The sequence below is a fragment of the Andrographis paniculata genome, unplaced genomic scaffold, assembly GCF_009805555.1.
Source record: "Andrographis paniculata isolate CXL003 unplaced genomic scaffold, ASM980555v1 Contig78END, whole genome shotgun sequence".
NCBI classification, from domain to species: Eukaryota; Viridiplantae; Streptophyta; class Magnoliopsida; order Lamiales; family Acanthaceae; genus Andrographis; species Andrographis paniculata.
Window position 1 is genome coordinate 1,138,513 of NW_026137615.1, and position 15,402 is coordinate 1,153,914.

General features: G+C 30.7%; 1 protein-coding gene across 1 annotated transcript; it reads right to left on the reverse strand.

The window, feature by feature from the left end:
• Positions 1–398: 398 nt before the first annotated feature.
• Positions 399–7,442, reverse strand: LOC127239630 (uncharacterized). Its single transcript, XM_051257866.1, has 7 exons — positions 7,169–7,442; positions 6,905–6,946; positions 5,099–5,181; positions 4,902–5,004; positions 4,581–4,794; positions 1,130–1,224; positions 399–863 (listed from the first exon to the last, which is right to left on the reverse strand). The coding sequence occupies exons 1-7, from the start codon at positions 7,308–7,310 to the stop codon at positions 616–618; spliced, it is 927 nt and encodes a 308-aa protein (XP_051113823.1). The 5' UTR covers positions 7,311–7,442; the 3' UTR covers positions 399–615.
• Positions 7,443–15,402: the final 7,960 nt, after the last annotated feature.

Consider the following 15,402-nt stretch of genomic DNA (forward strand, 5'->3'; position numbering starts at 1 on the left):
TCCAACCAACCTGTCTGTTGTTTCTTTCTTTCCATGATTGTCAATATATGTTTTCCTATGCCTAATCATCCTAATCCTATATATAGTATTCAAATAAAATCCACATCATAATATTTACCATTGATAGCCATACCAACGCCCTTATAACCAACCAGGCACCCCGTCTAAAATATACTCAATACATTTTCAGATTTAGCAGTCATGCAGTATTCATCATTTACAGCAGCTAATTATACTAATCATGGTCATAGTCTGGTAAAGAAATACATGACCTATATGCCATTGCTCATTATAGTATAGTATAGACACCGGTGATGAACAAGCTGTAACTTCCAAATATAATCACATTACAACATGACAAGAAAGATTTATGATTTTCCCGCTATCAAATAATCCCATTTGAAGCAGCATTTTGAATATTTATAAATAACCTCGAATTTTTCTGCAAAACACAACCAGATTATGTGTAGCACAGCACCAGTGAGTGAACAAAACCACAATCAATAGATTACACAAATATTGCTGGTAGAAAATGGGAGAGGAAGAATATGTGTATATATGTATACTTATGTGTGTGTGTGTGGGTGCGCACCCAAGGAGGGGATAACCAAATTGTCAATCTTGAGATGGTGTCTCGGTCAATCTCACAGTTCGAGGAAGCATGAATTCAGCAAATATTGGATAGTGAGACGAAGGATAATACCCGTCCACATTATCATTCACCACTTCGCAGGAAACGGGGATGAGTGACCTGCCTCTGAAAAGAATCCAGTCCACATGCAAGTCTTGGGTCTGACGATCCCAGCAAAGGCAAAGTGCTCGGAAAAGCAGCTTCAAGAACTCTAGAGCTCCTTGTTTATCACCTAATGAGGAAAGCAAACAGATGCCGTGAGAATCAATGTTATGAGTATTTGCAGAATGCTCCATGCAACACCTGAAGTACTATATATATATTTTTTTTATTTGAAAAGAAAAATGCAAATTGTGATGGGGGAATCTTTTACTACTTTAAAAAGTTGGGGAGTCTGTTAAAGAAAAATTTTGAACAGTTAGAATGACAGAGGTCAATGGTAATTTGATAAAAATGGTTCACAAGGAAACAGGTGATAATTTGCTAAAGATAATGTACCTTTAAATCCATGGTAAGTGCGAATTAATCCAACATTTTTCCTGACTCGAGCATTTGGCCAAGCATCCCTCATATCACCTACAATACCATGTTCCCTGAAGTGGAAGCAACCAAAGTGAACTTAGAAGCCATCTGAAATCAAGCATTCAAAGAAGCAGCAAGGATTGGCTATGAAAGGATTGAAAAGCCCATAACACTTGTTGTAGGAAAGCCAATCCTATGAATAGCAAAAATGCTATATATGACTTCAAGAGAAAACTGAATTGAATGGGTTGGGTGGGGTGGGGTGGAATTTTCAAATCCAATGAAACACATTTTAGAGAAGAGTTCAACGGAAAATCTAATTACCCTAACAACTTTCTTTAGTAACTAGTTTTCAAGGAATATATCAAAGTCTGATACCCCACCCTATTTCGAAGAGCAAATACTTTCTTTGCTAAGATCCTTTGACCGATATAAAGCAAGAGCTGACACTAAATTCATTAAACTAGTGTGCTTAACTTAAATTTCAGTACATGGCTCATACTGAAAAAAAAAAAAATGCTGAAATTGATTAGTCAAGTAGCAACACATAATATGGCCAGAAAGAAATGTTAGATGAAGATTACTGAAAGCAAAAGTGAGTTTCTTTGGGGTATTTTTTGGGTCTGGTGGTTTAGGCATTTGTTAAAATAATGGTTTGTTGTGACGTTTCGTGAAAGGAAAAAGCATACTTTTTGTTGGAAAATATAGAGATTGAATAGTAAGAAACAAAAACAAAACACAAATAACACACCCCTAGTAACTACCCTGAAGTGTAGAGAGATCCTTACTGCATCACAATGATATAGCCACTTTTCCTAATCCAATATAGTCTGTTTGTGTGAATTTCTGAATCCTCTAAAATTAAGACTTTATGACTGCTTTATTCTTTTAAAAATTGTTTTAAGTTTTTCTAATATGCAACCATCCAAATTTCCTATAGAAAAAATAATAATAATGAGATTTTAATTTGAATTAAAATATTATTTTTTTATTTGTTTATTTGAGTAGTATTGTTGTAGTTTCAAATAAATATTACTACCTCCATCAGCCTTTAAGGGTTTTATTTACTTTTTGTGTATTGATATTTGAATATTAATTATTATATCAAAACATACTACAAATTAAGAAAAAAATGCAAAAATACTTTCATTAGTGACTTATAATACTAATAGAATAAAATTTGTACAAAACTTACACAAATATAAGTTTATTTTTAATGTTAAGTACGACAAAAAGTAAATGTGACCCTTAGAGGGCGGACGGAGGAAGTAATATATATAATTAAAATAAATTTAGAAATTGTGTTTAAATATTTTAAATATTAGAGTTTGTTTGTTCTATGAAAATTTTCCAACACATTTCCTCAAAAAATATATTACACAGTTCATTATTTTTATATTACATACACATCTTTCTATGCATTATATAAATTTTTTTTCCTATAAACCTAACAAACGCTACATTCCAATAAAATATATACAATATAGATATCATATTGTATAGAAATAAAATTTTAAATAATGCAAATAAAATAAAAATATATATTTATTTAGTTATAATTAAAATAAACTAATTTTATAAAAAAACAAGAGTTTTAAACATAGATAGAAGTTTTTGTTTAGTGAGGAGAAAGATAGAACTTGAGTGACTACTGTATGATTTATGACGTTATAAGTTACGAAATTAATGAAGATATCTTTTAAATATGTTTCAATTTAATAAATATTTTTTACCAAAATAAAACGCACCAATTGAACTAACAAAAAGGAAAGAAAGAGCTAATTGAAATGAGACTGAGGAAGTACTTATTTTATTTTTTTTCTTCAGAAAACATTATATCTAAAATACTCTTCAAGCCAAAAAAATAAAAATAACTAACCTAAATCCCAGAAGAGCACATATATTTGGAAAATTGGTCTCGCAACTATGCAAACACAATGCATGTGAAAATCATCTCAAAAACTTGTTCTCAAGATGGGACCACCTACAACTTCCATTGGTCCCCTCAATAAAAATAATATACTTACTTATTCAAAAAGTGTATAAAATTAATTTATATTAATATATATCTATTTATTTCATATTTGGTATATTTTATTGAGTTATAGATTTTAAAATACTTCAACAAACATTTTTAATTTATTTTAAATCAGATATATTTCAATACTAAAAGCAAAAATGTTTCCATTATCTCATTCAAAATCCAAAATCGCTCAAAAACTCAAAAACCATATGAGATGCCAAACAAACACAGGGTGTCTGTTCTTTGGAAACTAAAATTGACCTCGTGACAGTCACCTCATAACTGGATCACAAAACTTCCTTAACTGCACAGTACTTGATATGTTTGGTCCAATGATCTAGAGAGAGCGTGTATGTGTGTGTATCGTCAGGGAAATGAAAAATTAATATCAACAGAAGTTCAATTATATAATTTTTTGATCAGAAAGTTCAATTATATAATTAAATATATATTATTAAGAGAGAGAGTAATATACTCCGTCCCACTTCATTGGTTAAATAATACTCCGTCCCACTTTATTTGTCTGCTCTTTCTATTTCTATTTCCGTCCATTCCACATAATTTGTTACTTTTTTTGGAAATATAATTATACACTTTAATCACCTTATAAAATTTATAATTTATAAATTTTTTTATTTTAATTAAACTATTTAATCATCTTAATATTAATCTATAATTATTTTATTAAATTATAATTATTTTTACTAATACATTTTTTAATTATTTACTAATTACTCAATATCTAAAACTCCGTGTATAACCTAAAGTGGATAATTTAAGTGGGATAGAGGAAGTAGATACTTAATCATCCATCCTGTAAGATAGAATCATAAATTATATTAGTCATATGGACTATAGTCCTATTACTTAAACTAGAGAGTCCCGTAAAGGATAGCCTGGTGGTGGTGTAGGGGGTGACCATAAGGTCATGGGTTCAAACCTCCTGACCTCAGGTCGCCTGCCATACATGGTTCGCCTAGTGTGACTTTCCCGTCGGGCCTGGTTGGCAGGGTATTAGGTTCTGGGGGTTTACCCACAAAAAATAACTAGAGAGACTCGATCAATTTACTCATTGATATTCAACAATGGGACCAAGTTAAAAAAATAAAATAAATTGTCAACTTAGAGTGTGTTTGTTTGAAGGATTTTGTAGGATTTCTATTATTCTTACAATTTTTTTCCCCAAAAACATAAAATCAAAAACTTATTTTTTTCATTTTTTTATATTATACTAAAATCAATTTTATATTAAAAATATGGCATCAATTCTTATTTATATCACATCATACAACTATTCAAATTCAAAATGTTTACTATTTAAATCCCAATCCAAAATCCAAACCCCCCAAACAAACACACCCTTAATGGATTCAGGCATGATAAATTCAGAAGTCCAAAAAGTACCTTGATCTTCCAAGAAGAAAACGCCCAGTGGTTGATTCCTTTTGTGTGTTGAAACCACCACAGTATAAAACAGGCAAATTAGGAGGCAAGGAAGCAATATGTTGCCATGTGAGCAAAGCACCACGCCTACGAGCACGAGGACTAAATTCATCCATGTTTGTATTAACAACTTGAAATGAAAAACCTGGTGGCTCGACGCCTTTCAGCTGGAATGTGTACCAATTAATCAAGGTTCACAATGCTTTCAATGGTGATTATTGTACAGATAGAAATATTCAATCAGTGACATAAGGCAGGCACCCTAGGAAAAGTTAAAGGATATAGCCCATGTCGAGATGCAAGGATCCGTAGAACCCCACGAAATGCTTCCGGGAACTGAAGGTGACTCTGATAGCCAAAAGGTTCCGCCTTCAAGCAGCTCAACCTTTATCAAGCACCGATAATTTAACCAAATAATGTAAAATTTAAGGGTGAAATAGAAATAATCACAGGGGCAATACAAATAATACAATTTCCACCTTTTCCTTGTCATAGAAGATTGTACAGTGCTGATCAGAAGTATCATCAGATCCTTTCCTTGAAATTCCAAATTGTTCATAACCTTTTTGATGCACGAAAAAGTAAGTACCACAAAGATTCCGGTTCAATAATTCAAAGCCAATAATATTAGCAGACTAATATTAATCAAGATAAGACACTGCCTTCCATTGCTTCATAAATTCAATATATGTTCTTACTGAGCAACACGAAAAAACAACTATAACCAGTTTACACTTGAAAGAGTGACAATAATACGGTCACAATATATCAAGTTTCCAAACTCTGTATCTATCAAGCTACTCTGTCTCCAAAACCGGAAAAAGAAAAAGAAAAAAAAAAGGCTGTCAATTTGAACGGCAAGAATTTTGGCGCTCTCTTTCTCAAAAGTCAAGAAACCATCAGAAATATGTGCCAGGACACTTTTAGGAATCACTCATGGATTCCCATTCTGTCAAAAGTAGGAATCCAGGCTTAGACAAGAGCTGCTGAACTTTCTGCACATGAAACAAGCATACAAGCAAAGAATGTGCACAACCAAATGGACAGGGGCTTTTTGTTATTCTAAATGTTCTCTTTCTATATCTCTCAAGCTCCTGATATATAGATGATACTGAAACACTTTCTAGCCAGCTCTGATAAAATATGGACTTCTTTTGTACAGGTGCCCATATCAAACAATTTAATAGAAAAATTTGGAATCAAGAAAATCGTATCCATACAATCCTTATTGTATTTCTTGACTAATTGGATCATTGCATGCGGATTTCAAAGAATATAGTCCATTCCAATCTAGAATAAAGAACTTGTGCATTAGTAAGAAAGATTACTATCAAATACATTGTCATGCATAAAGTTCCCACGCACAAAGGTATATCAACAGAATATGTGAATTCAAAATGTTCTAACTTGAAGTAACAATTATTCCCATAACATAAAGATCTTGATAAGAAAATCTTCCTTCCTAGAGCATATGATGAGAGCAAAAGCAGTGTCTAAGAAAGCAACGTATCATAATCAACACAAGATCCATACCCTGGCCTTGTCATGCAATTTGTATATAGGAATCTCGCACATACAATGTTTTAAATTTGTTCATACTTAAGGCACGGAAGTTCATCCTTTACACAAACACAGGCCAAAGGTTCAAAACTAGAACCAGTAAGTCCAAGACAGAAAGAAAGAAAAATTGGATAAGCTGCCATTTAAAATTCGCAAATGTTGGATTCGAGGTAGCCCGTTTTGACTTGTTTTATTTTTTCGAATCATGTATGTGTTTAGTCCATCGAGCTCAAGTTAGAATAGAGAACATATGCCAATGTCTAAGCTCAGCATTTGCGAATCAAGCACAAAAATGCTTAAACATTATATTTGAAAAGAATAGAAATACAATACGAGAAGTAGTAATACTAATAAAATAAATCTAACAAAAAAAACAGATAAGTATACTTATTGAACTACTAATCTTAAATTCAACATAATTAAAACATAAATATTAAAAATAAGCATTTTTGTACAATACTCCTTTTCGTTCTTCTTCCCCTGTTAATTTAGTTTTGAAGGGATATAGACATTGTGAATCTAGTTGGGCCCTATAAAAGCAAGTTCAATCAGCATGGAGAGTTCCATTATCAATGCAGAAATGTAACTTCCTTGAGCAGCAACACATAAAGTAAGACTTCAAAGACATCAATCAATATTAGATCACCACTACACGAGCCAAGCACTACCAATAATCAGCAAACTTATCGTAATTCAATACAACACCGAAGCACGAAAAGCCTCACCTGGCAAACATTGCTGAAGGTAATCCAATTGTGATTTCACCCCTGATTCATTCAAAGACCGACATCAAGAAGCATTCATCAATTCGAAGTAAAGTTCCACCAGATCAACGAGGAAACAACTTCCAAAAGCAGTCGAGCCAAGAAAGACCAGATCACCCATTTACAATAGAAATACACAATCAGCAACAATCGAGATCCCAAAATCATAGTTACGAACAACTCAACTCAACCCCACACCACACCCATTTCAAAAAATTAAATGACCTTGCTGCGTGCAAAGAACCATTGGAGAATAACTTGTGACGACGGTCGCGCACAAATCCTTCCTCTTGTCCCATGCGTTGGGGCTGTCATCCGGCTGATCCTCCAGAAGATTGAAGGTCATCACGGTCAAAGAAACACTCATCTTCCTTGGGTTATCGGGTTTTACTTCATTGGGGGTTCTAATGTAGCTGTTCGAGGAAGAGAGAAAAGGAGAGAGAAGTGGTGGTTGCTTGCAGGAGTGAGGAGTTGAAATTTACAGAGGAATTGATTAGCGAAGACAGAAACTTCTTAGTTTAATAATCGGAAGTGGGTCCAAAACAAAGCCACTTCTTTGATAGGACACAAGTTCAAATGGACCGACCGGAGGGACCTCTCAATTTCAAGAAAGCAGGAGGTTTCAAATAGCAAACAATGCTGTATGTATGATGTTATATCAAATTATCATGGTGTGTTTGTCCGGGTTTTTGGATTTTGAGTTGGATTTAATAGTAAAAATCTTGAATTTGAATAGTTGTATGATGTGATATAAATAGGTATTGATACGTAAAATTGATTTTTAGTATAATATAAAAAATAAAAAATATGTGTTTGATTTGATATTTTTGTTGAAAAAAAAAATTGGATCAATAGTGTAAATCCAATTCAATCCCCAAACAAACACACCCGACAATACTCTTCTTTTTTTTTTTTTTAACGCAGAAATTCGCAGTTGCTATTCGAAAATGTGAAATACTCTACAAACAAGATCCGACAGACAAGTCACATTAGACGAATTATGAGTGACAGGTGACATGAGGCGTCGGGGGTCAAACGTCCAACCCCCTGCCGTATGTATGATGTCATATCAAATTATCAATGAAGTGGGAAGTGGACAATGGATAAACTTTTTTTTTTTTTTTTAACGTAAAAATTCGCAATCGCTATTCAAAAGTGCGCAATACTCTACAAACAAGGTCCGACAAGTACGAATCATATGTTGACCTGAGGCGTCGGGGGTCACACGTCCAACTCCTGTACCCTTACTGGACAACTTTTGCCTATTTGAGTGGGTATTGAGTAAGCTTTTACTTTACAAATGGTGTGTTTGGCGATTAGTTGATAATTTGAACAGTTAGTTTTGACTTAATTCAGTTAGATAGTTTGATTGGTTGATTCAATTAGCAATTTATATAAAAGTATTTGATAAAATAATTATTTCAAGTCAGTTGTTTATGCCTAAAATGACAATTGAAGACATTTACATTTGTATTTTTAAACATTCAATTATACTATATAAAGTTTAAGATTTTTAATAATTTTTGTTATTGGTTATTGGTTATTGTGAATGTATTATTAATATATTTATTTTACTGATTGGAAATACTTTATAAAAAATAATATATTTTACTAAAGAAATTTAAAAAAATTATATTAAAAATAATACAAAATATTAAAGAACAAATTTTTAATATATGTGTTTTAATTATGTTAATTATTAATTAATTTATTATTACAATTTTCAATAAATTTAATCTATCTTATTTACATTTAATATAATATATATATAAGAAAATAAATAATATTTATATTTTTTTTCAATTTAATAAGCTAATATATTTTACAAAGAAAATAAAAAATATATATAATAATTCATAATTTCAATTACTTGAAAGTTGGAAAATAAAATTATAATTACCAAAATATAAGTACATTAAAATAATAAATATAACTATGTGTAAGGAGAACAATTAATATTAAAGGGCAAATATAAAATAAATATAGTTTGAGAAAACGCTCTTATTTATCAAATTTTTTTTTTCAATAGTTAAATTAAAAGTGGTTCAAAAATTAATTACAAAACACAATCAAAATTTGCAGATTGAACCTAAATAATCTACAAATTAGGCTACCGTAACTGCCACTAAATTAAGAGTTTTGATTTTTTTTCTAATATTTAAAAAAATAATTAAATTTTATATGAAGTTACGATTTTACAATAAAAAAATTGAAATTAAAATTTAAAAACATGTACCCACCCATTTTTGTTAACTTTGAAAATTAATAATAATAGCAAGTTAAGTTCAAAAGAAAGATTGAAATTGATTTTAAATTTTGAATTAAAATTTTAAATTCGAAATACTATTTGAAAAATAGTGTATAAAAAATCAAATAAGCAATTCCAAAGATAATTTGTTTTGAATTTGTAGTTGATTGAAGATAGGTTGAATCTTGAAATTGAGTGTTATTTAAACGATTTGAAAATATTTTTTTTGGATAATACTATCATGATGAAAAAGAAAAAAAAAAAAAAAAAAAAAAAAAGAAAACCCTTCTTCAATAATTTTTCACTATGATCTAGCCATTTATCCATCGGTTATGGTATTGGAATTATAAATTTTTGTGCACTTTTAGTACGCAATTATCCGTTTATGAATTATCGAAAATGAATGGGATCTGAATAAAATTTTAGGTGTTTACATATCCTTATTAGATTATTTAGTTGTGGTTGGGTAGTGACGCAAAGATTAAGGGTCTGTTTTTTAGCCCAGTTTTGGCTGTTTGCACAGTAATCCAACCCAAAATTAGGCTGAAAGGGGGTTTGGGATTTGTCTTTTTTTTTTTAATTATAAATATAAAAAAAATTATAATAATTATAATTTAATAAAATATATACAATATATATGTCATTTTATAGACAATAAATTTTTTATAATATAAATAAATAAAAATTTTAAAATATATATATAAATATAATATAAATTTATAATTAAATTATACAAATTACTATACATTTATATTATTATATTCATACACATCAAATCAATACACATCAAAACTCCTCAAACTCCACCCAAACCCAAACCCAAAAGAAACATCAAAATTCAAACTCATCTCAAAATTCAAATAAAAATCAAACTCATACCCAAATTTTCCCAAAACCTCCTAAGAAAACAAACCCTAAATAATATTGTTAGAACCACAGCATTCAATATTGAAGACCGCAAGGAAATTATTGTTGTGGAATCTTCTGCCATATATTTTATATTTCTCTAAGTTTTGTTTTCTCTTCTGTTGTCAACATATACATGTTTACGTTTTAAGAAACAATCATTTTATCTTTTTTTTAATGTAATTTCTTAATGTGTCAAGAACAATGTAATTCCACAATATAGCCACCAATAGTTTGTGTACGTGAATGAACAGATTGATTTGAAATCACTTCAAACAAAATGTAAATCATTTTTGTCATACTTGGAAGACTTTAGGAAAAATCTTCCCAATGAATAGATTGATAGTTGAATTAGTCATTCTTCCAACAATGAAGATTGATTATTTTATGGATTGGGCATTAATATAAAAAATCTTGCACTAAAAAAAAAAAAAAGAAAAATAGTCGATTTGCTTGGGAATTTTTTCTTGTAAAATTCAAAAATTCACTTCGTTAAACCAGTTGGAGGGAGAATTAACATCCCTCGCAACTCGAGTTGACCTAAACTGTATCACTAATAATCTCTTACAAAGAATTGTAAGGAAATCTACTAGGGAATAGATCTTTCTTATACTATATGATGAAAAAATAACTTTGTTATTAGCGATGGATTAATGCTCTCATGGATTCCCTCACAATTTCTTTCTAAGGAAAATCCTCTAAATTTATATCTTTTTTTTTTAGCATTGTCGTCTTTTCGATGTGGATGAGAGATTTTTTTATGTCACAGTGGTGCCACAATTTGATTTCATGGATCAGGATAAGAGCGTGACGACGAGAACGTGCAAAGTTTGCTCCTCAATGTGTTTGGGTGGATGAATGGCATTGAGGGTTGGACGTCTCAATGGGCTTAGGTGAATTCGGTTTGAAATTGTGCTTATGGGTCTTTTCAAATGATGGTTTGGACCAGGTGTTCATGGGCTCCTTGAGTTAAGGTCGAAGTATTGAGGCCTAATGATTGAATCTCATTAGATCAGTAGATGAGCTCTCGTTGTTATTTTGGGCCTGCGTGTGATGGGTCGTGCTTCTCATTTGGGCTTGCGTATCTGTTGGACATGGGGTCCAAAAGCACCCAAATATGAAGGAGGCTCGAAGACAAAAGCGAATCCGGAGCTCTCAGGCCACAGAGCCGTCCAACAACAATGAGCTTCATACCAAGGAGCCAAAAACTGCTGCCTCCATGGAGCCAAAAGCAACAACCTTCATTGGACTGTGATGTCTCCACAAAGCAAATGATTGCTGCCTTAAGAGGACCGAAAGCAGCAGTTTCCATGGACCTTGGGACAACAACCTCCATTAACCTTAGGGCAGCAACTCCTTGGACTATGGCGTCTTCATCTCGGAACAATGTTCATAAAGTCAGAAATTACTGCCTCCATTTAGTTGAAAACAACTACCTTTGTTGGGCCGTGGTGCTTCCACAACAGAGGAAGGTTGCCTCCACAAGATAGAAAACAACAACTTCCACAGATCATGGGATAACCACTTTCATTGGTCATTGGTTAATAATTTCATAACATCAATGGAAGACTACAGCATATGCATCATCTATGTGGAAGGCTCCAAGAAAATTCCATGTAACTCGAGGCTATTGGGGACACATCTCCGTGGACCGGGTAGAGTAAGATGGAAGCAAATCGAGGTAAGCGGCATATCCGGTCCATAAGCAATGGAAGAAGTTCAGAGCAAGTGGAACCCGGTCTAGAGGTAACGGAAGCGGTTGAGAGCTGATGGAAGACAGTTGGAGGTAATAGAAGGAATAAGTGAAACTACATTTTTACTATAAGAGGTAATTATTTGATATTAGGATAAATATAGTAAAACACACAACACACACACGACAAGAATCACACATCTTATCCTTATTGTCTTTTATCCTTTTATTTTCGAGTTTATCCATAGATTTTAGGAGATTATCAAATTATGTTCTAATTTATGTTGTCTTTTGTTAATTTCTTGCTTAATTTATTTCCCAGCATGTTTTTATCCGCTTTTCAGTAGATTTATCCGATTTTTAGTAGATGTTAGTTTAAATTCATCGAAATCGGTTGTTTAGGCTCGAAGCCGTGGAGGCTCCACCGAAGGAGCCGCCCCCAATCTGACAACGGACAGGCTCTTTGGAGTACTTTCGAAATTCACATCGACGGAATTGACGAATGGTCTTGGAGCCTCTGAATTTTACGTTCCAACAATATTTTATTATTGTATTGAATAGATTATTGTTCTGGTGATCTAATTCTAATAGTCTAAATCATGTAACTTATTTCTTATGGTATAAATATATTGATTTATTAATATACTAGGCCATCTCAGACTTTTTGAGGGCCCTGAGCAAAAATAATATGTAGGCCCTATAAGCATATAATTAAATAAATTTTCAAAATAATATCATCGAAAATTTTATTGCTAATATATTAGTCATTTCAGAATTTAAAAAATCTCAATTTCTTGGATCAAAAATATTAAATATAACATCATAATCATTATCAAAATCAGCAATACAATCATCAATGTCAATATTTTCAATTTCATTATTATTAACATTATCAGCAATATCAACATTTTCAACCTCAATATTATCACCAACATAATCATCAATAATATTTTCATTATTTTCGACATTCAACTGTGGTTCTCTTATAATAAATTTATTAATTGTTCTACTCTGAGATTGAATTAGTTCATCAATTCCTTTTTTCTTTTTGCTTTTTTCATATCCCGACTCATTTTTTTTGGAGGCATAATTTATTCTATTATTTGTAAATTGTAAAAAATAAGGAGCAATAAAACCTGGATTGAAATCCTCTCCACTGTCGTTGGACAAAGCGCAGGTACGCGCAGACAGCCAAATGTGTCGTCTTTCCTGCAATCCATAAACCATAATCCAACAATTTATCAAGAAAAATGAATTGAAAAAATAATAAAATTACTATATTAGAATTCATAGATAAGAGAATTAAAATTATTAAATTAATTCATACAAAAAAAAGGCACGGCGTGTCGCATGTTTGTCTGTCTATGTCGTTGAACCGAATGAGAAAAGAAGAAGATGAAGGGAGATTATATGTCTATCTATGTCGTTAAAGCGAGAGAGAAAAGAAGAAGGAGAGAGAGGGGATTGTCTGTCTGTCTATGTCGCTGAACTGAGGGAAAAAAAAAAGAAAGAAGAGAGATGAGGATTGTCTGTCAATCTGTCTATGTCGCTGAACAAAGGGAGAAAAGAAGGAGAAAAGAAGAAAGAAGAGAGAGGAAGATTGTCTATCAATCTGTCTATGTTGCTGAACCAATGGAGAAAAGAAGAAGAAGAAGGGATTACGAACGCTGGCTGGTTGGAGGGGAAAAAATGAGAAAAGACTGTGGGATTGTGAAGGCGACCATTGAATTTGGGATCAGGGTTTAAAAAATAATTTTAGAATTATAATTAAGTTAGATAATTATGGAGAAGAAAAAATATAATTTAAAATTTATAAGTTAATTTTGAAATTTAATATATCTAATAATAATATATTAATATTTTAAAATATAGATTTTTTTTTAAAAAAAAATTAGGTCATAAACGATCGTTCATTGTACTCTTACTAATAACCGCCTTGCTAATATATATATATATCATTCAATCTGTAAACTATGATGTTGTTGTCCAAACAAAATATTGATATTGCTTTAGTTCGCAAACCCCTAAAGCCATGTATGAAGTCTTTTTTGGAAATATGTTTCCTACATGTTTTGTCATTCTATATTATATTGGTTGTCGCCCCAAATGAGTTTTTGAAATAGTTTAAAAAACTTTTTTAACTAAAAAAACAAACAAACAAGCAAAACATAATATATGTGTTTATTTTTTGTTTTTGAGTGGATGTATTTTTTATGTTAAATATAAGAAATTATGACGATGATATAAAAATTAATAATTTATATTGAATTATTGATTTTTTATAAATAGATAAAATGTATATTGTATAGAAATGTATTAATATTATATGTTTTTTTGTAGTCTTCATAGGAAATCTAGGTGTGTTTTTAGGGGGTTTTGGAAAAATTCAGGTTTGAATTTAGTTTTTATTTGAATTTTGAAGTGAGTTTGAATTTATGTGTTTGAGTTTGGGTTGAGTTTGGAGAGTTTTAATGTGGATTGATTTGATGATAATGAATATAATAATATAAATGTGTATTGATTTGTATAATTTGATTATAAATTTATTTATATCTACATATATATTTATAAATTTTTATTTATTTATATTATAAATTTTTATTGTCTACAAAATAATATACATATTGTATATATTTTATTAAATTAATTATTAGTAATACAAAAAAGTTCGAGTGAACACCTCTTGTTCTATAGAAAGCACCATAATTTTTATATTTTTTTACATTGTATTGGTAATTTCACTTTGAAGTGAACAATTATTATTTTTATTTAAATTTGTATTTGACTGAATTTTATATTTATTTTAAAATGATTCATATCATTAATTATATAAAAAATAATAAAATAATATTATAATTTATTATTATTAATAAATTAAATATTATTTTTTAAATATTGTATTATTAATAAAATGGATTAATTATATTAATTCAAAATATGTATTAACAAACAATATTTATAAGGGTGTGTTTTTTTTTACAATAAAATCTTTAAATTTTTATTTTTTAGATTCTGCGATTTAAGAACAAAAGAATATATATATTTTTTTCTCATAAAATATTATATAGTATATTATTTTAAGGGAGACTTGGACTAAAATCCCTGTCAGCGTAATTTACTTGCAATTTAGTCCCCATTGTAAATTAATTGATATGCAGTCCCTACTTTATTGATTAGATATGTTATAACTCCCTTTTTGTATTTTCTACTCAATCACAATTGTATATGCAACATGTACTTACAATTGATTAATAAATACTTCCAATTTTATAATATATACATACATTACCTCCCACTCTACCCCCAGTATACGATTAGATAATTCCATTTAAATACTGCGTACTTTATTTTGTGATTTTCTTTTTAAAAAAAATCACAGAAAATATGCACGATTTAAAAACTGAAACCTTTCCTAACTCCCCTCACTCTCCGTTCAAGCCCTAGTTCTTCGAGAAGGAAATCGTCCCTCGCGAACTCGACGATCAAGCAGTAAGACATTTTGTTCAGCGAAATGGTGAGAAAAACCGCGAATCCGCTGCGATCCCCCACGAGGAGTTCCAAAAAGTAAGTGTCTGGTCGAAACCCTTTTCGTTTTATGATTTTGTTGACAAT